At 32.0% G+C, this 27,665-nt stretch overlaps 3 protein-coding genes across 4 annotated transcripts; 1 reads left to right on the top strand and 2 right to left on the bottom strand.

Moving 5' to 3' along the window:
- Positions 1–3,511: 3,511 nt before the first annotated feature.
- Positions 3,512–7,396, bottom strand: LOC119831893 (L-dopachrome tautomerase yellow-f-like). Its single transcript, XM_038355463.1, has 8 exons — positions 7,168–7,396; positions 6,726–6,929; positions 6,180–6,301; positions 5,480–5,709; positions 5,215–5,326; positions 4,683–4,763; positions 4,046–4,156; positions 3,512–3,709 (listed from the first exon to the last, which is right to left on the bottom strand). The coding sequence occupies exons 1-8, from the start codon at positions 7,394–7,396 to the stop codon at positions 3,512–3,514; spliced, it is 1,287 nt and encodes a 428-aa protein (XP_038211391.1).
- A 409-nt stretch (positions 7,397–7,805) lies between these two features.
- Positions 7,806–15,785, top strand: LOC119831856 (RING finger and CHY zinc finger domain-containing protein 1). 2 transcript variants are annotated; one of them, XM_038355410.1, is made up of 7 exons: positions 7,806–8,073; positions 10,131–10,292; positions 11,059–11,217; positions 11,556–11,738; positions 11,934–12,029; positions 12,349–12,434; positions 13,017–15,785. In XM_038355410.1, exons 1-7 carry the CDS (start codon positions 7,963–7,965, stop codon positions 13,183–13,185), a joined length of 966 nt encoding a protein of 321 aa, XP_038211338.1. In that variant the 5' UTR covers positions 7,806–7,962; the 3' UTR covers positions 13,186–15,785. The 2 variants fall into 2 exon arrangements, with proteins under 2 accessions (XP_038211338.1, XP_038211339.1); XM_038355411.1 differs by having other exon boundaries at positions 13,029–13,185.
- A 2,163-nt stretch (positions 15,786–17,948) lies between these two features.
- LOC119831984 (ceramide-1-phosphate transfer protein) lies at positions 17,949–24,927 on the bottom strand. The gene is made up of 4 exons (XM_038355562.1): positions 24,747–24,927; positions 24,462–24,673; positions 23,617–23,792; positions 17,949–19,140 (listed from the first exon to the last, which is right to left on the bottom strand). The coding sequence occupies exons 1-4, from the start codon at positions 24,863–24,865 to the stop codon at positions 19,012–19,014; spliced, it is 636 nt and encodes a 211-aa protein (XP_038211490.1). The 5' UTR covers positions 24,866–24,927; the 3' UTR covers positions 17,949–19,011.
- Positions 24,928–27,665: the final 2,738 nt, after the last annotated feature.

Below are 27,665 nucleotides of genomic sequence, written 5' to 3'. Positions count from 1 at the left end.
AAAAATGTTTGCATTTGGGCATGGTATTGTAAAAGGTTTTTACTGGCGTATTATGAGGTCGTTAATAGAGGTGCAAAGCGTGTTTTGAATTTTATTTAAAAAAAAGTGAGAATGTCGTGAAATATGCATTATCAAATGTAATGAAACGAAGAGCAAATTGCTTTCAACTAAAAGTGAAAGTCAATGATGAATGAGCATCAAAAAAGACAAGAAAACTAATGAAACTACGAAAAAACTATATCTTATTTAATTTTTAGTTTTATAGCATTGAAATGCTTTATAAATGAGAAATTTTGAAAGAATTTTGAACCCGTGGTCACGGGTGGCCGAGAGGCTAGGCGTTGCTACGGTTAGGCAAGATACGCAGGTTCGAATCCTGCCTCGTGATCAATTTTTTTCTATTCTTTCAAAATTTCTCAACTGTATCTTATGTTTAAAATAAATGCAATATATTTATTAACATATAAAACGCCTTACAAAATACGCGGTAAATTTACACGCCTAAAACGTGTTTCAAGAATAAAAAATCTGCAAAATCATTTGAATGTTTTCTCATTGCGAACCAACAATAAGGTAGATAGATGTATCTACTGTCGAATTTAGGTATATCTAGATAATGTTTGACGCACTACGTTTAGTCGCTTAGACGAGAGATTTTGAGACATGCGTGAATGGAATACGGTCTATTGTTGATTGCGGTGTGTGCGTTTTCAATGGCAACTTCTTTCGATTTTTTTTTATTACGTATTTCGTGTTATACACATAAAACATCTATTAAAATTTTTAATTTTGAACTTTAACGCTAACAAAATAGGGTCGTATATACCTTGTATAATAGAACGTACAAGATGGCCGTGAAAACGTACGCACGAAGTGTTTGTGCGACGAAAAATTTTCCACATCTAAAAATCCATAGATTTCCAGTTCTCATTCTATGAAATCGCTAAGGAGTCAATTGTGAATAAATCAACGTATATTGGACCATGGGAATGATTGCACAAATTGCGTTATTTTCCAACGCAGACTATACTAGTCGTTGACCGCGACTTTGTACGCAATTAAAGTCAATATGGCGTGTACATAAAACCCTATGAAATCCCTTTAAATACGGGAATTCCAAAGTGAAATAGTTCTAGATATAGCAATCTGAACGTACTAAATTCGCTTCTTATAAGATTAGCATACACGGATAATTAACGCGTTAAAATTGTTACAAAAGGGAACCAATAAGAAAAATCTCATCTGTGGAAAACGTAGCAATAATGAAACGACCGATAACTTTTTTATTAAATATAATAAATAGCTCCGCGTACGAATCGTTGGAAATTTAAATATAATCTTAAATAGAATTCTGTTTTGAACCACGTCTAAATCTTTATGAAATATACATAGTATTAAATTACGTCGGTACTGTCAAAATTGAACCATATTTTTAATTAATAAAGTTCGATTTAAGGTTATGGTCTTACATCATATGGCCTATAAGCAATATATTGTAAATAAACACGCTTCCACGTTCTTTCTTTGACACGATTTTTCATCAATCACAAATTCAAATGCAATATATTAAATATATGAAGCAGTTAAATAATTTTTATTACCGATAAATACATTTTTAATGGTAGTTTGTTGACAATCCATAAGAAAACCTAAAATTCAATTACCAGAATGTAGGAAAAGGATAGCAAATACGTCCATATATCTTACGGCGAATGTAAAAGAGAGATAGCATATCTTTAAAAAAATTCTACAAAACTTTTAAGAAACTAATACTTTATATATAAAATTAAATTTATTTTAGCGCGTGTATACATAAGTTGCTAAAGTATAATCGTTGAAGTGATAACTTCTAATGGAAGGGTCAACCGCTTCGATACGTAAGGCGTTACGGCACCAGTCTGCTCGGTTTCCCTTTCCATCACGCATTACTTTAAGTTATCATTCTATCGTATTTTTCCCAACGTAATCAAATCACGAGCATAAAATTACAAATAAAACTCCATTACTATAAATTGCAGTATGGAAAGTGGCTTTACTATTTAGATAAAAAGATTGTTTTACATGATATCAAATGAGTTTGTAAAATTATAATTTTCAACCCATGGCCGCCAAAGTCAATTGTTATAACTTTTTGAAATATTCCTTTTCGTACTTTTTTAGGCATTAAAATACTAGATTATGCGCTTATACACATTGAAGTCTATATATTTATGATTATGATAAAGCTGATTTGTGTTGTGGCATTCTAATTGTATATTTTTTATTAATTTTATAGCGATTTATTTTATAAATGTAAATTTTTCGTTCTATTATGATAGTAATGTAATTGTGAAAGACATTAATAATTATGTTGATAACAAAAGCTTCTTGTGTGAAGAATAAATTTGGGTATTTAAATTGTTACTATAAAATATAATAACAAACGAAATTATGTAAGAGTCGACGTGTGTACAAGTTAGTGAAAACAGAATTATATTAACAATAAAATAAGTGCAGTCCTTAGATAGCCATTAATGAAGATGAATTTAGGGCTATTGAGATTTATTTTATTTGAATCTATACTGTTTTAAAATATCACTAGAGAAGCATATTGAAAAAATATTGGGGCAAATTTGCACACAGATATTCAATTGTATACGGATTTTACCTGTTTACATGATAACGACACGACTTAAATGTTTAAATTTACTTTGACATATCGAAAATTGGATCCCCTTTACTGCTTATAAAATATTGTTATTTGTTGTTACTTGACGGTATCTGACTGTTAACTCGTCGTTTTAGCTGATAATATTCTATAGAATGTATCTACTATTAAACTTGTCTTCATACTTGATTTATTTGTTTTGCACTAAATGGTGTTGTAAACAAACCACATATATATTTTCTTAAAACAATCTGTACAATTCTGTGTATTTACAATTAAATGTATTACACTTCTGCATTAACTATTCAATACGTCGTGATCACTCGCTTTTCTATCAAATATATCGTGTCGTGTCGTTATCGTGTGAACGTGTCGCGTGTTTGATTTCAATAAAACGTACCTTTAGTGAAAAGACTGAATAATAGGAACGAAAACACACGTGCTGCAGACACACGGAAATGATGAATTATCCTTATGGATTTGTATAGCTATAGCTACCATGTTGTATATTTAAATAAAAATTTAAATTATTTTCTCGTCGTTTTATTCCGTTTTCTATTTAAATCATCTTTAGATTGTTAATGCGAAAGTGCTGGTTTCTTTGTCCTTTCGCGTGGCAACGGAACGATTTTATAGCATGAATATATATCTGGGGATAAAGTCAGTCAGGATAAACGATTCAATCACCTGAATAATTAAGAATTTAATCTGAATATTCTTTATAAGGTAACATACTGTTTCCTTTTTTTCTATAAGAAGAAAATACAAAAATCTCTTTATAATAGTATAGTTTTGAAATTCAAAACACTGCAAATAACATATTTCAAAAGTATAAAAATTTCTATAAATGCATGCTTTTTTCATTTATTTCGTTTTTGACTTTGGCCTAATCAAACTCAAAGCTTTGTCGATGGTCGACATTTTTTCACAAGGTGTCCCCTGTATTAGCTTTATTGTCGGCGCTGTCAGAATTCGAAAATTAACCTCTCTGCTATCTATGGATTCGTAGAGAAATCTTGATTGTCTATTGCTCAATACCCACAGATTACTTTCTTGATCTACCTGTGTAATGTGGAAATGTTTTGATATTAAAAATAAAAGCTAGAAAAAACACCATTTATAGTTATAACAACATAAACTTATGAAATTATGGTATTGTCAGAAATCCTTGATAAGTGCACAAAGTTTGAATTCAATCTGTCCGTCTAAAGTAGATCAAGATCGAGTCTAAATTAGCCGATTACATACAAACAGCTGAATAAAAATGTGTTAAAATAGTCCGAATATCAAAAGTCAACTAGTAGGCAATAAAAGTATCAACTTTCTATATAAATAAGGTGTATATTTCTGGTTACATAAAATTAAAGGTCAACTCTACTGAGATTAATATAAGCTCACCTTTAAATCGTTAGGAAATTCCAATACCGTACAATCACTGAGAATGAGCGGAACATTTTCTACAGTAAGAGGTCTCTCCATATTCCAGCAGCTTACACCATTTTTGTTTAACTGTACCAACATTTTAGAAATGTTAGGTATAACATAAATAAATAAAATATTTAAGCTTAGACCAAAACAATTGTTTGAGGTGAAAAGTTGTTAAGATTAAGTATATGATTTTTTAAAAATTATTGCAAAAGTCTGAAGTTGTTTATCCATCTTTCACATGGCAACGGGATGATGTTATGTGCCTATGGGAATGTGCGATGGGAAATAGTTAGGAGGCTAAAGAGTGATATATAATTATATACTTGGGAATATTTCATACGCGGGAGAAAAGCTTTATTTTAACGAAAGTCTTCCAAGATATTATATTACATGGATACACTCTTATGAGAATGCCATTCAATGACAGTTTTTGAAGTGTACTATTTAATGTTTTTACATAGCTATTTTCAATGAAATCTTAGGAACCATGACAAGAAACATGATTATTTCTAATAAACGTTATGACATTTTGACCCGCAGACTATATAGATAAAAAACAACAAAAACAAATTATTTCCAGCAAACGAGTGACTTAAAGAAAGAGTACCTGGGCATAAAACATAACATTGTTATGAGGATCGAGGTCAGCTGCCGTCGCTTGAGATAATGGACCTCTTTCGCCCAAAATCTGGAACAATTATAAAATATTACAAATAATTTGGTAATAACTGTCCTGCTACTTTTTTTAGTAGAAAAAGCTTGCATAGAAAGACACGGCCCCCGGGGAGGAGCCGTGGGAACCTCTTTTTGAAGTCGATTGATAATATTTTCCAGTCTACAAAGAGCACACCACTAATCCTACTAATATTATAAATGCGAAAGTTTATAAGGATGTATGTGTGTTTGTTGCTCTTTCACGCAAAAACTCCTGAACCGATTGCAATGAAATTTGGTACGTAGATAGCTGTACAACTGGAATAACATATAGGCAACTTTTTATCCCGATATTCCTACAACCGCAACCGCGGGGCGCAGCTAGTATTTCATATCCTGTATAAAACTTTGTGTCTTATTTTATATGATTTAGGTTATACTTTATGATTTAATTAATATTTACATATTATAAATATAGTACTCACTTCGGCTGCATTGAACAAAATCTCCTTCGGTACATATCTATCGCGCAACAGTTTAGTCGACATGCGAAACTGTTTTGTGCTCGACGTCGGGTGGAAGTACAAGTCTCGATGACTGAAAATCATTATTTATTAAGAACATGTACTATTTCTGATATATATGTCTATAATACCAATTACCGCCTATCCAAAAGAGCAATATATATACTTTAAAGATTACCTACATTATATAACCTAACTATATTGTGAAGATAAATTTGCATTGTACCCAGAAGATTTCTTCCCCGGGGCCAAAACAGCTGAAGAAACCCCGTCGCTCCAGTAAAACTCAACCCTGCCGACTCTGAAGACGCTCGAGTGTGGATCGAAATGGAAGTAATGGTTCTCCACTCTCCAAGCATCGTTGTGCTTCAAGCTATATACTATTAACGAATTCGACCCCATGTCGGGTATGTAGGCGTATGAGTCGGCACAGCCTTTTCCTATTGTTTCTACCACCTGAAGAAGTCGACGATATTTTTACACTATAAAAAATTATATCCATAAATTTTCGCCTCCCATGAGGTCACATTTAATTGGCCCTGATATGACAATTTGAACCTGATTTAATTTTTTTGTTAAAACTATTTGTGTTCAATATAAACAACTAGCTGCGCCCCGCGGTTTCACCCGCGTAAGTCCGTATCGCATAGGGGTATTGGGATAAAAAGTTGCCTATATCTGTTCCAGTTGTAATGAAATTACGTAGCTGGACGTCCGTAATTTCATTACAATCGGTTCAGTAGTTTTTGCGTGAAAGAATAACAAACATACACACATCCTTACAAACTTTTGCATTTATAATATTAGTAGGATAGGATTAGTAGGAAGTAGGATTTATATACTATACCAAGAAGGACTTGACTACGGTTAAGGACCATACTTTAAGTGTTAATGTAAATATGTACATTTGAATATTTGTTACTCACTACGCCGGTTAAAACTGACGAATCTCTGATCACATCATCTGGCAGTTCGTATCGGTGAATTAAAGTATTAGAGTTCAAATCAAATATTACGATTGCTGGAGGCGTGACCTGTTTCACGTTACCTGGAAAATTATTATTTTCCATATAAGGAATTATAATGCTTCCACACAGATTTCAAAAATTCTTTCAGCATTAGAAACCTGCATCTTTACTGGGTGACATAGACTATGATATGTTTAACGAGTGACGTCGGGGCGTGATGCTATATTTGTATTAATACTTGTTAATCTTCTAATTTAAGTCAATACAAAAAAAAACAAATTTCAAACTGATCGTGCCTAAGTTAGTTCCCAGGATCTTATCATCAACTAGAAAAGTGCAGTTTGCGGTCTCCTAATGGCTGAACAAATTTCCATGAAACATGGTTATGAACATTCGGGATAAAATTACCTACGGCACAAAAAGATAAACGAAAACAGGTTCATCTCTTTGGAAATATTACACCCCTCTCTTTTTGCGTCAGAGGCTTAAAAGCTCCCAACTTACTGAACATATCAGCAACTCCATTGTCAACTACCCACAACCTATCACAAGTGTCCACGTGCACCCTGAACGCAGACACGACGGTACTGTTGGAGCTGACGCAGCAGGCCTTGTTCGAGACGAACGCGTCCTCCCAACTGGGGTATGGGTTTAGCGGTTGTGATTGGTTCCCGTTTACGAAAATATAGTTCAAGGACGCTGGAACGCCTGTGAAGTTAAAAATGGATGAAAATGGAAAAAAAAAATGGAAATTTGCAATACACTTCAAGTATAATTTTGGACGTAGTCTAATACAAAAGTACCGATGAATATTAAAATACATGCTTGTAAATTATAGTAGCTATGTGATCATTGCAATATTGAGAGGCTTCCTTCTTTTTGAATGATCAAAATTGGCCCAGTGTTTATGCGTAACAGACATACAAACAGAGATTACATATCGTACCTGTTTTCCACCGTGGAATAGTAATAAATAGTTTATCTTTCCACCTTGCTATACCGGAAGGTAGATTATTTTCAGGCACGTATGCGCCTGTGCTTAATGCTGCTTCACGGGCAGAAGCTTCCCATGCAAAATCTATAACTTTCCATTGAAATTTAGGAGGCAATAAACATGTAACTGTATTAAAATAAAGCATATAAATAACTAGTATCACTGTATACATGAATTTCATTTTTATGTTGTAAATAATATGTATTTAAAAAAGTAATTAAAATTTCACAGTTAAGTAATTTTGCATATGTATTTTTAATTCATTTTTATTTATTCAAATGTGTTTTGATGATTTGGTGTTTTGAATATAATGCCAAAATTCGAGTAGTTTTTTTTTTTTCAACAATCTTCTCTTTGATCGATTATTTTATCAGTAAATGACAGATACTCGAAAATATTGTTATAATTATTTACGAGTTCCCTTGAAAAATCTACTAGTAGAAGTTTATGTGAATTTTTCGTTTATCCGATAATAATATTTAAAGCAATTTTATGTGCACTTTAATAAAGCGTAAAATGGAATTTTTATGCTATTGGTGAGTGTTGACAACTTACACGTCACGTCAATGTCAATTGTCAGGTCGAATATGTAAAGATTTTTCAGATGTAAATTGTCACGTTAGGAAGGAAATTGTTGTTCAATATCGTCCAATAAAACATATTAATTGACGGATCATTTTAATCGATTGCAATTAACCTTAGTTTGGATAACTGAACAAAACTCCGTTGCAATAAATGTGAGCCAAAATGTCAAAATCCGACGAAGAAAATGCAAGCGGTGAATCGACTTCGGCAAATGAACAAATAAGTGAAAAACGTATTGGATGCGCCCACTATAAACGAAGAGCTAAGTTTGTGGTAAGCTTATCTACTGACATTATATTAATAACAATTCTTATGAAGATACAACAATATTCTTTGATCCGGATTCTAAACAGTGGTGTCTATATTTATCTCCTTCCAACGCAGATTTTGAGTTCGGCTATGATACGCAAATTTCGGAAAAACAAAGCGAAGTCAACGAACTTGTAATATTTTTGGCACTCGAATCAATTCCTCATAGTATCATTGAACCAATGCAATTTATATGAACTTTATCACCCTCTTAATCTTTGGTGAATTTCCACTCGCAAATTTTTTAAGTTAACTCCCTGAATGTTTACTAAAATTTCAATCATTTGAGGAGTCACTAGGATAAATAGTTTCAATAATATCTCACATAAATAACAAATTAAATTATAACCGACTTACATGTTTTTATTTGTATTATGCAGTAGCTATGTTAATTATTACTCACTACTGTTACTACTACATGTTGCCATACTGTACACACAATACTCACTTCACTAGCTGTCCACTCTGGCTTCACATGTAGTACATCTAATATAGCGATCACATACATATCCAACAGTTAAAGAGTTTTAGTAATTGGTCAGGTAGTTCCTGAGTTTAGTGCGTTTAAACAAACATCTCGACTCTATATTATAAGTATAGATTACAGATATAGTTTATTTGTGTACTAACAATAAATACCCTTGATCTGCACTGTCAAGGTTTATGAAAACTATTGTATTTCTTATCTGTTTACATTTAATTTTTCATCGCTATTGATATTTCAATTGTGTTATGATCTTAATTTTTTTTATGAAATTATTATTTATGATAGGCAAAAATCTTTTTTAATTGGTAGTTTCTAGTTTTGATAAGCTTAGGTAGAAACGGATACTTTACTTTTGAAATATACAACTTTTAACAAAGAAGGAATTTGAAAAAGAGTCTTAAGACTTATTTCAGTTCTTACCTGTTAAATGTGAACACCTTCAAATATAAAAATAATATATTATAATAGTTTAAAAAAACTAAAAAACATGCTTTTATCATATTTTGCAAATTGAAAAATGGAATAATTTTATCAAATTAGTGTATTGTCATCGGTCCTCAATAAATCTACAAAGTTTGAACGAAATCTGGCCGTTTAAAGTGGGTCAAAATCGCGCCCATAGAAGTCGGTTACAAACAAACATACAAACATACAGGTGAAGCTAATAAAAAGCGTGTAAAAACTTCACACATACCACATATATCAACCTCTGAAATTCAAGTCTATACAAATGATAATTAATATTTCTATATTGCTAAAACAACCATAGAGCTTAAGGTATTACTGATGACCTTGGTGTCTCTTATCAGTTATAGTAAAGAAAATGTTTTCTGTATGCAAGTTTTATCTGTGTTTCATCTTGACATTGAAGTTTTGAATTAAATTAATTAAAAATCCAATGTATTATGAATAAAAGCTAGTAAAGTTACATTACAAAATTTATAATTAGGTGACAGTTAAACTTAAGAGCAATTTGTTATCCTATCCTACTAATATTGTATATAAATGCGAAAGTTTGCAAGGATGTGTGTGTGTTTGTTACTCTTTCACGCAAACACTACTGAACCAATTTCAATGAAACTGGTACGTAGATAGCTGGACAACTGGAATAATATATAGACAACTTTCTATCCCGATATTCCTACGGGATATGGACTTACGCGGGTGAAACCGTGAGGCACAGCTATAATTAAAACTCAATATTTTAATTTTATTATTTTAACTAGATAGTAGGTGTAGACCACCAGTCTATATTTTATTATTTGAATTAGTCAACCTGCATAATATTATATCTCAATGTACATTACATATCTAATATCTATACTATAATGAACACTAGTTGGCATACACAATGCTCATTTTCTGTCAATAGCTTTTTGTTTTTCCTCTTTATTGCAGACATAGTGGTCTTCTCTGACCTGTTTAAATTCTACCTCATATTAAATATTTTTCTTTAACATTCTTCAATTATTATTAATTAAAATGCATACTTTTTATAAAAAATTATATCATGCTGTGTTTCATTACCAAATAGACACCATGCTGCAACAAATTCTACATGTGTCGTTACTGCCACGATGAGAATGAAGAGCACTACTTCAACAGGAAGTCGGTCACAGAACTCATCTGCACAGAATGCGACACGCGGCAGAAGGTGCAGGCGGAGTGTGAGAACTGTGGCGTTAGATTTGGAAAGGTTGGTAGCTTTTGTTTGATTGTGTACATGAGAATTTCAATTTTAGGCTAGTTATGGATAAGGCATATTTTTAAATGTGTTTCTCCCCAAATACTTTGAAACTGTTTTGAATAATTGTCTAGCATTATCTGAGTTAAATTGAGTAAGAAACTTAAGGTTGTCTGGCATATATAGCTGTAGGCAATAAAACCGCCTTTTGTACCAATTTGTTTTTTTATCACTGTATTTTATTGGGTATAAACTAAATAAATAACATGTTTGTATCATCAATTGCCAATTAAATATAATAGCATATTGCAATTGTATTGAAGCTATTCTTATTCTGTTGTATAAAAAAAAAGTGAAGTCCCGTGTCCCCTAGTGGGGTATGGGGCAGATGATGTTCATCTGTTTCACTGATCGATTTTCTTTACGGACAAGTAGGTGATCAGCCTTCTGTGTCCTGCCAGACCGAGACATTTTTTTTTTTTTTACGCGTCCCCACCGGGAATTGAACCCAGGACCCCTCGGTTCTACGCTCACGCGTTAACCACTGTGCCAAGGAGGCGGTCATTCTGTTGTATGATAGCAATCAATTTTTTTGTACCTTTAAATAATTGCTTGCGACTGTATTTTTTCTTTGTATTTGTCACCTCAGAAGTTTTGACTGAATAAGCTGGAGACCTCCATGTTTTGAAATAAAAAAAAAAAAATTTCTTATTGTAATATCTTAAAGCTTAATTTTTTGTAATTATTTTTCCATCTCTTGTGTTTTGCCACATTCCAGTACACATGCCTGATCTGCAACTTGTTCGACGATGAGGACAAGAAGCAGTACCACTGCGAGGGTTGCGGCATATGCCGCGTGGGTGGACGGGACAGGTTCTTTCACTGCGAGCGATGCAACATGTGCCTGCCCGTGCAGCTGCAGCGGGTTGGACATCGGGTGAGATAATTTAGTGTTTTGGTGATTATACACACGCAATGAGTGTGCTCAAAATGGATGTTCAAAACAAAATATAAAGTATGGTAAATCTCGGTGACATTTTCATTAAATGTTTTTTTTTTTAATGTTTCAATTTATATTAGATATTTTTGAAGATTAGACTTCATTTGTAAATATTATCCCAATTTTAGTTAATTACACACATAAAAAAATTCATTGAAACTAAAAAAAAACTTTTTAAAAAATGCGAAAAAAATTTATCGTCCCACGAGAAATTGTAGTATGTCCATTCAAAAAAAAATCTTTTTTTTTTCTAATTTTCTCCCTCTCACCGCCAGTGCGTGGAGAACGTGTCGCGCGCGAACTGCCCCGTGTGCCTGGAGGACATACACACGTCGCGCATCCCGTGCCACATCCCCGACTGCGGCCACCTGCTGCACCGGCCGTGCTTCGAGCAGATGCTCAAGTCGGGCCACTACGCGTGCCCCACGTGCCAGACGAGCATGATCGATATGACCAATGTGAGTTGTTGGGGAGACACCGACACTTACTTGACCGACAATTCAGTAAAAAAACTTCTAATGCATTTTTTCTAAGTCTATCAGCATGACGAAGCAAAATTTTAAATGCACAAATTTTTTTCATTTTTTATCAATGAAATGATACAACTATAAATCATCGATGCTTATGTTACTAATTTTATTATAAATTTCCAGCTATGGAAGTATCTGGATTCCGAAGTGGCCGCGACGCCCATGCCCCCAGAGTACGCTGACTACAAAACCACCATTCTGTGCAAAGATTGTCACAAGGTGTGTACGTAGGCTAAAAAAATATATACAGTGGCCCAAAAAACTACACGTAAATACTTCCGTGTTTACATAGAGGGCTGTAGACCTATTAATTAGTTACAACTTTGTTCCTCTAATTCTTTCTGTTGGACTTGTAGCTTTTGAAATTCGAGCAAAAACGTTATATACCCTTTTTTTACCTCCTCCCACTTCCCGACCTCGCTCCCTGCCTATTCTACAATTTTTTTTTTCATCCTACTATTTTTTTTTTGTTTTTTTTTTATACAATTTTAAACTAGTTTCTGATTTAATGGTGGTTTTTTTATGTGTTCATGTTTAGCTGTCAACGGTGAAGTTCCACGTGGTGGGTCTGAAGTGCCAACATTGCGGCGCTTACAACACGTGCCAGACGAACGGATTTCATAAGTGAGTTTGTTTTGCTATTTCATACTTGTAAATTGATACTGATATTTTATAATATCTATACGTATATTTTTTTGATGAAACTCAAAAACTGCTGTGTTGATTTTAAAATGCGTAATTGTTTTTAATGAGAAAGTAACTTTAGTTGATAATAGCTATTTTTTTTTTTTCATCTGGGATCGATCCCGGTGAAGCCTGGGCAGGAAGCTAGTTAGTAAATGTGTTATTTATTTGTTTGTGTATGTTTGTCTAGTGTGAGAAATAAATGGTTGTTCATATAAATTAGTTATTCAGCTCAAAAGTTATAATAAGACGATACAATATGCTAAAGCCTTAAGATTAGTAAATGTTGTTTAGAATGTAGATGTTTGAACTCTGCGTCAATGTGATGTTGATTCCTACTATATATGTGTATTTATTGTGAATGTTATATACAATTGTTTCAACGCGCTTATCACAAAAACCACTGGATCATAAAAAAAAATCTCTAGTGTTCTATAAATAGCGCCAAATCAATTAGTAATAAAAGGCCTAAATTTAAGCTACGCCGAATTGCCTCCACAAGAATGTTAACAAAGAGTATAGTCTCGATTCCAGAGATTCCGGCGAAGAGCAGGGCGATTCGTCCACGTCGACGTCCACATCAACGTCCACGTCGACGTCGACGTCGTCCTCCCGCAGCGCGTCCACGTCGACGTTCGGCCGCGACGAGTTGCCGCGCGCCAGCCCGCTCGACGAGCCGCCGCAAGCCTGACCTCCGTCTAGAAGCCCTAGCCCGCAGGATCCCGCGGAATAGGGCGTTTGTGAACTCGAGAATTATTAAGTGTTGAACAGAGAAAGAGAATAAATAAATAAACAAATTAAATTTAATTCGTGTAAATTTACTGTTACATGTATCAAAATAGTGAACAAATAAACAAATCAAAATGTAATTTGTGTACATATTGCATAAAATTATATATGAAAATCAAAATGGTGACGTTTATTTATTTAAAGCCGCCACTAACGACTGTGACGTACCGTCGAAAGAACTGTCAAATATGTCAAATTCATCAAAATAAAAGAAACAGTTTAAAAATTAATTTCCTTATTGTAAACCATAAATTAATACAATTTTAAAACGAACAAAAGCTAACCTAAAATGTACAGAGGGCGGTGTCGTCCCTAAAAGGGAATTCCCACAGACGAGAATTAAAATTTTTGTCCTCTGAGTTAACATTTTGTGTTCTATTACTACATTAAGTGTACCTAATTTAAAAACTAAGTAATTCTGTTTAAGTTTTAAAGTTCAACCATTACACACAAATTTATATCAGAAAATATTAATTGTATTATTTTAACATGAATGTTTGATGTTTAACTTCCGTAGCGACATTAGTCACTTATAAGGTTGTATATAAATAAATAGATAAATCTATTTTTAGCTATTAGCAAATAATATAGAATGTTGTAAAGTATAAACAAGAAAATGGCTTTTTTGCGTAATGTCTTGTTCAATAAAAAACTTACAATTATATAAACTGTAGCGTATACTCAATTTTTGATGTTGTAACTGTCTTTTATTATGAGAAAATAAATATTGCATAATAATGTTGCTGAAGTGTCCGTCGCGCTATTGGTAAACTGCTTTTACACTAGATTTTTGTATCCGCTATTTTGACTGTCCACAGTCCATCCAATTTTGAACATTTATATCAATTTTATGCTGACGCTACTGCCGCTTCTATTTATATTTAAAGCCTCTCAATTGACAATGAAAATAGGTATTGATTTGTGATATTATTCCTTTCGTAAATTTTCATATAGAAATTAGCATAAAACAGTAACTATATGTAATTAATAGCCTTTGTATTCCATTATAAATGTAGAATAATTGGAATTAAACCATATTTTTAAAGTGCACGTTTTATGTTGTTAATTATTAAGAATGTTGTATGTATGAAATTAACACTCTGTGTAAAAAATCTTATGCAAATAAGTACATTGTAAAGGATTAATTTAGAAGTAATTAAGAATTCTTCTCTAATGTGTGTTGTAATATCATACTATAGGTTGTCGTAGTACCTTCGATCATAAATAATAACAAGATACACAATCAGGGACGAAAAATGTTCTCACCAAATCTTCACCTTGGGTGAACTTTTGGTCCATTGTAAATCCGTCTTAACTCATTCAAATAAGGTTGGATTTATTTTGATTTATCAGCTAAGCCAGCTTAGGCCGTTACTTTTAGTACGTTTCGTACAATACACCTAAAATTAATGTCCTTAAGATCGATTTTACTTTAACGTTTATTTTGGCTTTAATTTTGACATTTAATACATTCATGAACATTTAGGAGGTACCTAACTGTTTTTAATGATCGAAGGCTTATACTAATTTAATAAATAAATTCAAATGTTGTAACTATAAATGAATGCTCAAGTCAACTGAGTACAATAGCGATAGGTAGCATAGCATTATTGTCGTAAATATATGTGACTGTATTATATTCAAAGTTCTAGTTACTTTACTAGATAGACAGTTACTTTTAGGGCTTATTTTAAACGGTCGGAAAATGTTGTCATTCCATAAAATAATCCGATTGTCTCATTCTCATGCTTTGAAGAATATTCGTTAACCTTTAGAACTTTCTTGTGAACTATAAGAATAAGCCCTCATCGTAAGAAATTTTTGTGAGTACATATTGTAAAAATGTAAAATTGTTTGTAACAATAAACTCTTATCATATATTGTTGTTGTATAAAAATAAGAGATGGTCTATTAATATGAGATATAAATTAATGAAAATAATTTCTGTCAAATTATTCATGCGTCGATTGGCAACAAAAATAAATAACAGAATAGTATCGTTCTTAATTATGAGTGTACGACAACTAACTAATAATATTGGATTAAACAGAACTTATGGCCAAGCCATATGTTTATGTATACGGTTGATTTCCTTGCAACATCGAAGATTTTTGGCGGGAATTTTATTTTTGTTATGTTATGTCACATTTCACGCGCTGCTGCTGCTGTTCGAGTAATGTAATATGTAATTCATTATAATACTGCTCATCCCCCCTGTGTCTATGCTCAATAATTTTATTAAACAACGATTAACAGAATCATAACAAAATTGTAAATAGTAAATATCTTATTGTTGAGTATTGCTTCTTACCAACTGTCGTCGTTGATCTTATGAGCATTATATAGCGAGACTTATTTATTTTTAATTTAATAGTACATTATAAGTCAAAGATTGCTTCTCGTTTATTTTTTATTCGTTGGTAAGTTTTGTTTAAATAGGTCAGATTATTTTTGGATATAAATATCCTGTTGTAAGTTAATAAATGTAAGTATATTAATCAAGCGTTGTTTTATTTTCTTTTTATTTACTGATTTTAATCCTCCTTACTCATTACATTATTTTTATGTCTGGAAATAGGTATTTAGGAAGCTGAAGAATGATATAGGCTACTGTTTACAATCATAAAGTATAATATTCTCATGTAAACTTTAAAATATAAGTTTTAGTGGTTTCTAAATAAAGATTACTTCAATAATATAACGTTTTATAATATTATATATATATAGATTACAGACTAGGGGAAGGGAAAAATGATATCACAGTATACAATTTAGCACAATTTATTACAAATACAAAATATACAAATTTATATTTACTTCCCAATTATTAGGAATGGGTTGGGAATGATATTTAACAGTTAACACAATGGGATAAAGGTTTATTATTATCACTAGCGCCAATAAGCTTTAATATCATAATCTATTATAATAAAACTTATATGTAGGTATAATCATACACAATAATTGAACTATTATCAAATAATATTTATAAAAGTCTTTACAAAATTTATGTTATTCTTTATAGATAAGATTATGCGAAATAAACAAAAATAGCAAACGTGACTCAAATCACACACACATACCTACTCATACGTCAGAACACCATTGTCAAGCAAAAGAGACAATTATTTTATATTTCATTTAGCATCATAATACTTTGATGTTAAGCATTACGTCCGGTAAACAACTAGTCTTAGTACAATCACGCTCATTAATTGTCAAAATAAACTCCGCCTGCGCGTTTATTAGACAGTTTTTAAATGAACAATACAATAGAACTTTGAATTTTACTGGTACGAAATAAGACATTTAATTGAATGTTTCATAGAACGCCGCAGCCGCTCGGACATTTTCACGACCTTTAATTGGATTGTGAGTAGTTGTTCATAGTAGGTACGTGAATTGTATTAAGATGCTGGAAATTGGAACAACTGTAACCATTTATAAAGTATTTAATATTAGTAAGTTAGTAGGACCAAGGCTCTTAATTACCAGTAGGTATTTTAACATATTCAAGTTAATACTGCTTTAAACTATAGTAGCATAATGACGTATGTTTTTTTATTATATTTTAAGACCTTGATAATCAAGCACGTTTGTTTTTATTCCTTTGATTATTTTTTAATGACAAGCCTCGATATTTTCTTATTACTAATAAAAAGTTAAGCGATATCAAACACGTTACTCGGATCAATATTAAATTACATACTTGTTTTTAGTCTGAAGTCAGAACCATCTAAAAAGGTTCCTAGACGTAATACATACCGCTATTATATTTCTTTTTCCGTGCCACTAACGCCCTGACAATATTACTTAATAAAAATATAAACAGAATGAAAAAGATACCTAAGCACTGGCTAATTTCTTTATAAGTATGTGTATATATATAGATACAATTGTAATCATATAATCCTAAGTAAATTGGAATTAATCCAAACCACGACGCTAAACTCATACTCACTGAGCTTCAATATGAGCAAATGTTGCACTTTGAGCTCAAATCAAGCCAAATAAATTAAACAATATTTTGACACTATTCAGATTTCCCGCCCTTATCATAGAGTACTCAACAATTGACCGCGACTTTGTGAATAGAATAAATACCGTAACATTTTTAATAAGTGTTTAAACTCTTTGGCTTGATATTTTTTATCGTTAATATAAGAAATAGACGTATTATAATTTTTTTAGTAATTTTAAGAGACAGCACAAGCATGTTTATATTATGTTATATAATAAACAATGAAAGCACATTTGTGTTAGCTTATATCAAAGATTTTAGAAATAAAATTGCATTGGTAAAGTGATTTGAAGATTGGCTAAGATAGACAGATTATATTTACTATTTACATTGAATTCTACTTTAATTACCACATGAGATCATAGGTTTTTAAAATTTAAGATGACTTTGGCAGGTTTTTATTTAATTTATATTTCATAACGCCAAGCTCGTATTGATCTTTACCATGGAATATATAGTGATGAAAAAATGTCTATCATAGTTTTACCTAAGGGCAGGGAAAAGGCTTTCTTATTTTTTTTTTTTTTTTTTTTTTTATAACAGAGCGGGCAACCGAGCAAGTGGGTCACATGAGGCAACGCCACTGCCCATGAGCATTCACAAAGCTGTTATAGCTTTTGTGGAGCTGTTGCCGGCTGTTATTACTATATAACAGGACGATTTCATGTTTGTTTCTCGCAATTGGTGACTAGTTACGCATTTTCAACTATGTTACACTTATTAAATAAAATAATTATCCTAAAATCTATAGCTTAATTAGCTTATATACGATAAAATGCACACGAATACCTATGTTATGCTTAATCTAATGCACCGCGGAATACTTACTTAATAACATACGAATAAAAAATACTACAAATATTTACCATAAATATTATTATAATGGGCAACACAGGAAGCAAGTATGTCATGCGTAAGCGGTGTACAAGTAGTTTATAAATTTTAAATTGGTAACCTAAGTAGAGTTTTCTCTCTCCTTCATGATGACATATTCTAAAGAGAAAATGCAACAAAGCAGTATCTAGTTATTCTATCGATAATCTCATACAATTAAATTGTTGATTAGAGCAGTTGAACAATTGCAATTCTGTGAATAATTTACATCAAAATACTTAGTATATTTGAGCAATTTTTTTTATAATAGCTGCCATTAAAAGCCTTTCCCTACGCATAACTTTCCATACGACCTCAACGACTAATGACGTTAAAGCTTCCTTAGAGTTTAGACCATAGACAAGAATGTTCGAAAGTCTCTAGACAGAATATCCAAACCCAAAAACATGATTAGCTTTTAATAATAAAAGTATATAGACCATTTTTTATTGTATATCTACCTATTTTTACGACTAAATGTAAAAATATCGACTCAACTGCTGGGAAAGTTGAAATATTGATGTAAATGAAACATTGTTAAAATATTCCGACTTACAACGCGTCCTGAGAAATACTTGGTATAGTTAGTTAGTTTTTTACTTGCTTTTATCGTGTACTTCAACCAATTCCGGTCTTTGAGCATAACATATACATATAGTGCATAAATATAAATATTTTATTTCATACTTTTCCTTAATGGTATTTGAACATATATAATACCAGTATTTGACAGACGCGTATAAAAAGGCCGTATTAATCAAATGTTGCCCACTCACATCTTATGCACTATGGAGCAAATATTCACATTGGTGACCGTTAAAAACGACCAATTGTCTATGGCAAGTCGTGGAACCCAAACTCCGTGTACAGTTGCTCCACACGCTGGTACACTTCATCGCACGACTGTAGTGTTTGCGGCAATATCGCTAATGCTTCAGTCAGTTTGTCTTCGGAACCGAATATCTGTGAAAAATCAATGGTTATTGATTTGAATAGACATAAAATGAGAAATTATAAAAAAACATACCCATCCTGCCGCATATAAATAACGTGCCCAATTATAAATGTTATATTTGCCTTAATATTTTAGTTTGTGATTTTTGTGGTTGAGCACAGTGTAATATTTTTTTACATATTGCAATTACTTATTAAAAGAGTCTGTTTGTCTCTTCAGTTTCTAGGAGTACGTCTTAAATCTATGATTCAATATATGAGGTCGTAAAATCGTAAATCTCTTTGAACTACTGTTAATCTTACTTAATGAATTTTTTGCTCTAAATAAACTGATAGAGGTCTGTATAATATTCAAAACAACATTGCGTAGCTTCACCAAACTCCGGGCTTCCCAGGAAAAAATACGTCACATTTATGTTAGGAATCAAATCAAAATCAAGTTAGGAAAATATAACCGTCGCGTTCACGTAGATAAAAAAAACGCGACTAAGAACCAACATTATCACACAAATATATTATCTTTATTTGTTGATGAATGCTTAATGAATTACTAACGGATAATAGTGGTGATTGAAAAATACTTTTTTTTTTTTTTGATGAAGTAAATTTGTCACGTGGGTAAGTATGTGAAAAAATAGTTTCTTTATGAAAATGAAAAGGTAAGTGAGATAGTTAGAACAGCGATTGATTTAAAAGGCTTTGGTGCCCAACTCTATTCTTTATTTACCAAGTATAAATAAAATCCTATCGATAAACGTATTACATCTAGGTTAGATTGAGTTACCCTAATCGGCATACGATTCAACTAAGAATAGGATCGATTATTTCGTCGTTTCGATCGATTAGACATAATTCGTATAAATTCAAATGAATGTATTTTATTTTAGTTTGATATGAGAGTTAAATTAAATAAACCATTATTAAAACGTAGAACGGATTTCAAAGGAAGGAAACTTTATTCGTTCCTATCTTAGTTAAAATCGCATAGAACCATTGCGAATCGCATTGTGATGCGTTTCACAATCTTCACAATTAAAAAAAGAATCTTCAAAATCCCTTTACCCAGACAAAAGTTCTAAGATAATTAACCCAAAAGAATAATACAGTCTAATTCAGAACCTCCTTTTTTGAAGTCGGTTGAAAAGATAACAAACCTTTAATCTTATTTAGTTACGATTCTTTTTGATTTTCATGATAAATGAAACGTGAATAAAGTTCGTAGAAAACTAAAAGCCGAGCTTTAGGGCTTTATCGATTGACACACTCACATGGTAATTAAAATCTATTAGAATCGTATGGTTCATATAATATTCGTAGAGGTCATACGAACATAGAGTAGGCTGTAGGACAGAGGACTAAACTAACTTTATTCTAGATATAAACACATGTATGAAATTCTTATACACAAAATAAGAATAATCCTACCAATATCTCAAACGCGAAATTTTAATTATAATATTGGATTGATGTTGGTAACTCTTTTACGCGAAATGGCCTATCGTATCTGTCGGAAATATAGTCTTAGATTATATTTTACCCAGGTACTTCTCGAATGACGCCGCGGGTTACAACTATTACTATAAATATTATATAATATTCGAACCGCAAGGGACTGGAACATGCTTCCTGAGTCTGTGTTCCCTGACGAGTATAATCTGGGGATCTTCAAAAGTAGAGTGAACAGGTACCTCCTAGGGAAGCGCGCTCCATCTTAGACTACATCTACGCTTACCAGCAGGCGAGATATTGGTCAAGCGCTTCCCTATCGCACAATAAAAAACAAAAAATAAAAAAAATCTTAACGAAGTCAATACAATTTTCATTGCAAACCTTGCGCAACTTTCTAAGGGTTATTAGAAAGAGAGAAATTCATGTTGAATCCTCATAAACGAGAATTCTAGCTACGATCGTTGGTAAAGTGTGCAGTCGACGATCGACGTCTGTATAAGGACGGACAAGATGAAAACAAAACCCATTAACATGCAACAAATTAAATAAGTTTGTTTTATATGAAAACAAAATACACCCTCATATTATTAAGAATTCAGTGTTATTATATAGGAATAATAAATTATCTGTACAAATTATAAAGCCGTCAATTACCATAGACAACATATCGATTCGAAACGACTTGTGTTCACGGCCATTCTAATTGAGCGGGCACGACTGATAATTGATTTGACGTCCGTTAAAATCTACTCATTATGTGTACAACAATCAGACCATACTATAATTGTATATAATTTCCTTAAATCATCGTAGCTGAAAGTACTAGTTACGTTCTGTACTATTTTCAATTTTGGCGCCAACGCCTTGACCACAGACACGTTAATAGTAACTACCGTTGGCGTACTGGCTACAAAGAAAATTATGTTTAATCATTCTTTGGAAAGTCGTTAGAAATATAAGTATTTTAATAGTTTTCTAGTTAACCTACATATTTGCGTAAATATTGATTTAAGTATTTAAAGCAAAAATGCTATTTTACTTAAGAATCTTACACAGACTATAAGCTTTATTTAACAATGGGCGAAGGCCTAAATATTAAAATGCTTTGACCCACGTTTCATTAATCTCAATATGGAGCACATATAACACTATACAATCGTCAGAGTATATTATCTACTTATTCAGCCTACTATTAAGTAAAAGATTAATTTATCAAATTTCTATGCCAACATGGTAATGGTAGGAATTTTCAAACCCCAACAGTGTGATCAGGATGACAAAGAATACTAATTTCCATCTAGCTATCCGCCCGCGGCTTCGTTCGCGTCGTCTAAGAAAGTGACATTCTGCGATTTTTGCAGGAATACCGGTATAAAAGATATCCTAAATCCTTACACGGGTCTCAAACTATCTCTGTACCAAATTTCATCAAATCCAAGGCGTGAAGAAGAGGCGACATTGATTCAATTGTCTTAATATGATAACTTTGTCCTACGCTGTTATATATTATTAGGGATAAACAATTTGTCAATATCCTTTCAATGCCTATGAATAAAATTTGTAAAATAATTCGAGTCAACAGTCATTGTATTATTACAATAAATTCTTACTAGTGCCGCACGAGGTATTTTAGTAACGTCTTAAATCTAACTAAATATTAAAATTGTAGAAAAGGACAAGGCAAGCAAACATGATAAAAATCTGCCAACCTGCAGTTGGCCATTGTGGGGAGGTCCTTTAAATTTTTAGTGGAAAAGTTCCGTGATCATTAAAACTATGTTGATCACTTAATATGTCAAAATTAGTCAATAGCCCTGATGGTCATAGGAGACCCGGGTCCCAGCAGTGGGAACATATATGGGCTGATAATGATGCAACATATTTATTGATACAGAATACATAATTATAACACACAACAATTACTTTATCAAACGATATCGTTATAATCAACGGAGATGTAAACGTTATCGGGCTTACATTTATACATCTGATAACATCGTATTAGATATATTAAAAGCTCAGACCACTTATAGATAAGATAAGAAAGACAATAAAATACGAAGTGTGTAACTTGCAATTCTTTTTTGAAACTAATGAGTGGGGATTGCAAAAAATCTTATACCTTTAAACGAGCAATTCTTGTATATATATATATATAATTGGAATCTCGGAATCGGCTCCAACGATTTTCATGAAATTTAGTATACAGGGGGTTTCGGGGGCGATAAATCGATCTAGCTAGGAATTTTTTTTAGAAAATGTCATATTCGTGTTTTATTCGTGTTTTTTTTTCCTGATATCTATTGGTGAATAATAATACTATTTTGCTTCGTAGATAGCTGGACTACTGAAATAATGTCATATTCGTGTTTTATTCGTGTTTTTTTTTTCCTGACATCTATTGGTGAATAATAATACTATTTTGCTTCGTAGATAGCTGGACAACTGAAATAACACATAGGCACTTTTTATACCGATATTCCTACGGGATACGAACTTACGCGGTTTCAACCGCGGGTCACAGCTAGTGTATATGTAATACGTTTAAATACGAGATAATGCTTTAAACTCGACATTTCAATAATTAATCGTAGCTGATCCGTATGATAAAGTATTAGATATAAAATAATATAATATAACACATGAAGGTTTAAAAACACGCTTTAATTAAAGAATTAACTAAATTGTCTCACATGCATATAAAGTATACGCATATAAAGTATAAAAGCAAAGGTGGCTCGGTGGTGACAACCTCGGACTTCAAAATCGATAAGTCGGGGTTCGAGACCGGGCGGAGCGTGCAGGAAATAAATTGATTTTTCAATTTATCTGCATATGTGAATAACATCACCACTGCTTAAAACGGTGAAGGAAAACATCGTGAGGAAACCGGCATGTCCAAGAATCAAAAGTTCGACGACATGTGACATCTGCCAACCTGCACTTGGCCAGCGTGGTGGATTATGGCCTGAACCCTCATAGGAGGCCTGTGTCCCAGCAGTGGGAACATATATGAGCTGATGATGATGATCTTACCTTCTTCAATAGATCAGGCCGTGTCGGCAGAGCATGCATTGCTAATGTTGCAGCCTTACGAATATACCAGGGATGGAACTCTGCTAAAGTTTCATTATATGAGCTTTGACAAGTTGTGCATGTGTTTGCAGTTTCTTCGGCTTCACTGATGCGTTTTAAGAATAGACGGATGAAATCTGAAAATTAAATTAATTTAACATCATTGTATGTAATGCAGAGCCAAGCTATGTTTGCTCCTTGCTGGGATGTGCTTTCAATTTAAACAGTAAATTGACTTAGCTGATATTTTGTAACATAGTAAATTCTTTTTGACATACTATTGCTAAGCATGTATCACATAATTGCCGCAAGATGCTAACTTTATGTGATTAAATTTTATGGGTTTTTAATTTTTATTTCTGGTTCCAATTGCAGTGTGTAAAAACGGTATGTAGTGAAGACATGAGAGGCTTATGTGTTATCAATTGGCTGGTAAAATTAGAGTACAAGTTACTTAACAGTGTTTTTCTGCAAACATTATCTTTGAGTTGAGGAAATTTTTTTGTTTATAATCTCTGCCATCAGCCATCGAGGAAAGCATTATAATTAATTTACTCTACAGTATTCTACATGATATTTGTATGAATTTTCCTTGTAATTGATGAGGTAGTAAATTAAACATAAATGGGTTGTTTAAATTTTATAACACAGTACACATATTACAAAGCGTGAAACTCGAAATTTTCATGGTTACTTAAATATCACTAATTGCATTATGTCTTACATAGATAATGAAGATAAAATTGAATGCTAATTTACAATAGCTGCAAAATTATGATTATTATAGATTATAAAACAATACACACCCAAACCTCGATGCAAACGCAGCATTGTACGAGATCCAGAAACAAAACCATTCTTTTCGTGTAGGCTTGTTTCTTTTTCGTACTTCATCATTTTTTTAAAGGACTCATAGTATATTGAGTCTTCACCTGTTCTATGTTTCTCCATTACCTTAATCTTACTCTTCACATCACTACTTACAAATGAAAACACTGTTCCGATGAGGTTTAAGAACCTATGCAAATAAATTTGTCATGTCAAAATAGTAAACATATGGGCGAAATACAGTAAAGGTAGGGGATACTTACTTCACCAATTCATTGTATCCATCTATGTAAGCTTCTATAATAACGTCATCGTTCTCTTTTAAACTTTTTTGAAAGCATTCAAGCACGTAATTTAAATCTAATGTATTTTCATTCGACATTGTTTTATAATTTTCGTTTTATGCTCGAAATGAACACTACACGTCTCTACGACTCACAACTGACAACTGATAAAGAATGTCAAAACTCAAATTGTCAATTTTGCATCATACGTGACATTGACAATTTACAACACAGCTGATGATTTTGAAATTGCATAGATAACGCACCTAATATCTATGGAAATTTTGAAAAATAGTTAATTTTGCGATCTGCTGGAAGAAGCACGCCTCCCTACATACCTATTCATAATGTGTACAAAATTTTAAGTCTTTTGTAGCCCTAAGAGCGCCGAGTTGTTCTTTTTAGAAAATCAAGGAGGCACCACTGCTACTGTCCACTCATAGATTATACCAAAGAGTAGTATAATAATATACACTTATGTACCGGTATATCCACTGGTCGTCGCTAATCGCTTTGAGTATTGACAAATGACAAGTGACAAAATATTTGCGAAGTGCAAACTGCCCACAAGTGAAAATATACCTCATAGTCTTACACCACATTTTTAATTGTAAATACCACGGCTTTACCATTCCCTAATAAAAATATACATTATCGTTCTTTGTGTAAGCACTTCAATACGTAAAATAATTGATTATTCAAATTACGACACAGACTTTCCAAAAGGTATTGTTTGTCCTCGATTCGTAGGTAATATTTTGCCAGTTTTAAATTCATTTTAAATACAATTTCCTTATTGCTTTCAAACGTATTTTCTTAGTTTTGATTTATGTTCTTTGCAGACTTTGTTCTTGTCAAGATAAATAAATATACGTCCATTTAGTTTTCATGTATTATTAAAAATGTCAATGAAGCCAGAAAATGACGATGATTCGTTTATAATTATCCTTGGGTCGTCTCCCGGTCCGAGTATGGATGTGAAGTGCAATGGAGAGGATGCAGGCGTATATAAATCAAACTTGGATGATGCTATGAAAGATTTGCCTGATGAAGCGAATATGGCATTCAAGGCGCAATTTCATTTGGGAGATAGTGTAAGTTTTATTTAGATACTTCTCTGCCTTAGAATTATCATTTAGGGATATGAAAAATGATGTTGTTTGATTCTCAGACCTATCCTATATGCACACAACATTTTTTGAGACTTGGTCCAACCATTTTGGAGGGTGAGGGAATGAACATTGTGACACGACATTGTTATATGTATAAAGTTGATAACATTATGCATCAACTTTGATTATGTTAAGTTAGAAGTGTTGATAGATAATTTTCATTCAGCTTGATAAAAATTATCCAATATAAACATTGATAATACATACATTAAATATTATTCGATTTTTATGATAAACAATGAATTTGTTTCATTGGGAGATATTGAATACAGCTTCGTCTAAAATGATGAATATGTTTAAAATTATTTTAATTAGATATATTTTAAATTTGCCTTCCCGTATTTATATTTGTCTTATTCTATTGTATAGTAGCTCTGATATATTAAGAATTTTTCGGTCCTTAATAATTTTTTACAAGTGTAGACAACCCTACATTATTAATTGTTATTTGTGTTTTTAAATCATTATTGTAATTAATATACCTTGTGATATAACTGTATATTGAGGAAGAAAGATATATACTGATAATACATTATGCATCACGCAAATAAATAGGGACTTCACCTCTAAGTATAAATAATTATTAGTTAGTTCATTGCAATATAATAGTTGATGACAATTGCATAAGTACATTGTTGTCATAACATATCATATTGCATAAAATATGCCAGTGTTACATGCCTTGTAAGGGATTTCAATTGTTGTGTGGGTAGAAAGTTAACAGACCAATTTTATTAAGATAACTTTTTTTTATGTTAGAGTAAGCAGATGGGCAGGTAGGGCACCTGATGTTAAGTGTTCACCATTCACACATTTACCAATATATTTAAAGTTAATTAAAGTTAAATTTATCTATTTTTCTTATTTAATATTTAATTATTTAAAAGAATTCTTCATTGACTATGTAATTATAAGAATATTATACATAGTATGATTCTCATATAGCTTTTTTTAACTGCTGACAAATTTATATAATTTTGTCAGAACAAATTAACAAATTTCTAATATTAAATCTACATACTAATTCTCTGCTTGCTAGGTCTAGTGGTATTTGTTAAAAGTAGTAAACTAGTAATTCTCTTCAAAAATCCTCATAATTTTTGTATTTTAGAAATATCATATATGGATGGATATTCATGGATATATTACATTCTCATTAAAAAATGTATGTATGATCCAATCTGTTTTCGCTGGTTCAGAGGTAAAAAGTCTTTTCTAAAAGAACTTTGTTTAGTCTATGCTCAGCCCTAACTATATAAATGCAAGGTTTACAAGATTTTATCTTCAGTTGTCACAATGTCTGTATATTATTGTAGTTTTCTCCTTACAGTCTCGCAAGTCAAGAGGATAAGTTAATTGAATAAGAAAATTGAATCTATTAAAAATGGTAACATATGTGCTTTGATTGCAATTATATTTTAAAAATTATACTTGTAAGTGACAATAATTCTTACAGCACATGATTTTATGATTCATAATACTGGATTGTTTTTAAACAATTAATTATAAACATATAAGGCTTGTTTTGTACGTTTTCATGAATATTACAAGTAAGGAATTCTTTTTACATTTAAATTTATCAGATATATGGTGAGGTTTTGAATTGCATCATATTTTTTAAATGTCAGAGATTTGTGTATAAATGTGGTACTATTATACTTAGTCTGGCCATAAATACTGTTACACTTAATTATAAAAAAATATTACATTTGAATTTCGAATCTGT

This window comes from Zerene cesonia, chromosome 14 (assembly GCF_012273895.1).
Source record: "Zerene cesonia ecotype Mississippi chromosome 14, Zerene_cesonia_1.1, whole genome shotgun sequence".
Classification (NCBI taxonomy): domain Eukaryota; kingdom Metazoa; phylum Arthropoda; class Insecta; order Lepidoptera; family Pieridae; genus Zerene; species Zerene cesonia.
The sequence above is the reverse complement of the archived record's forward strand: the minus strand, read 5'-3'. Positions and strand labels throughout refer to the sequence as shown.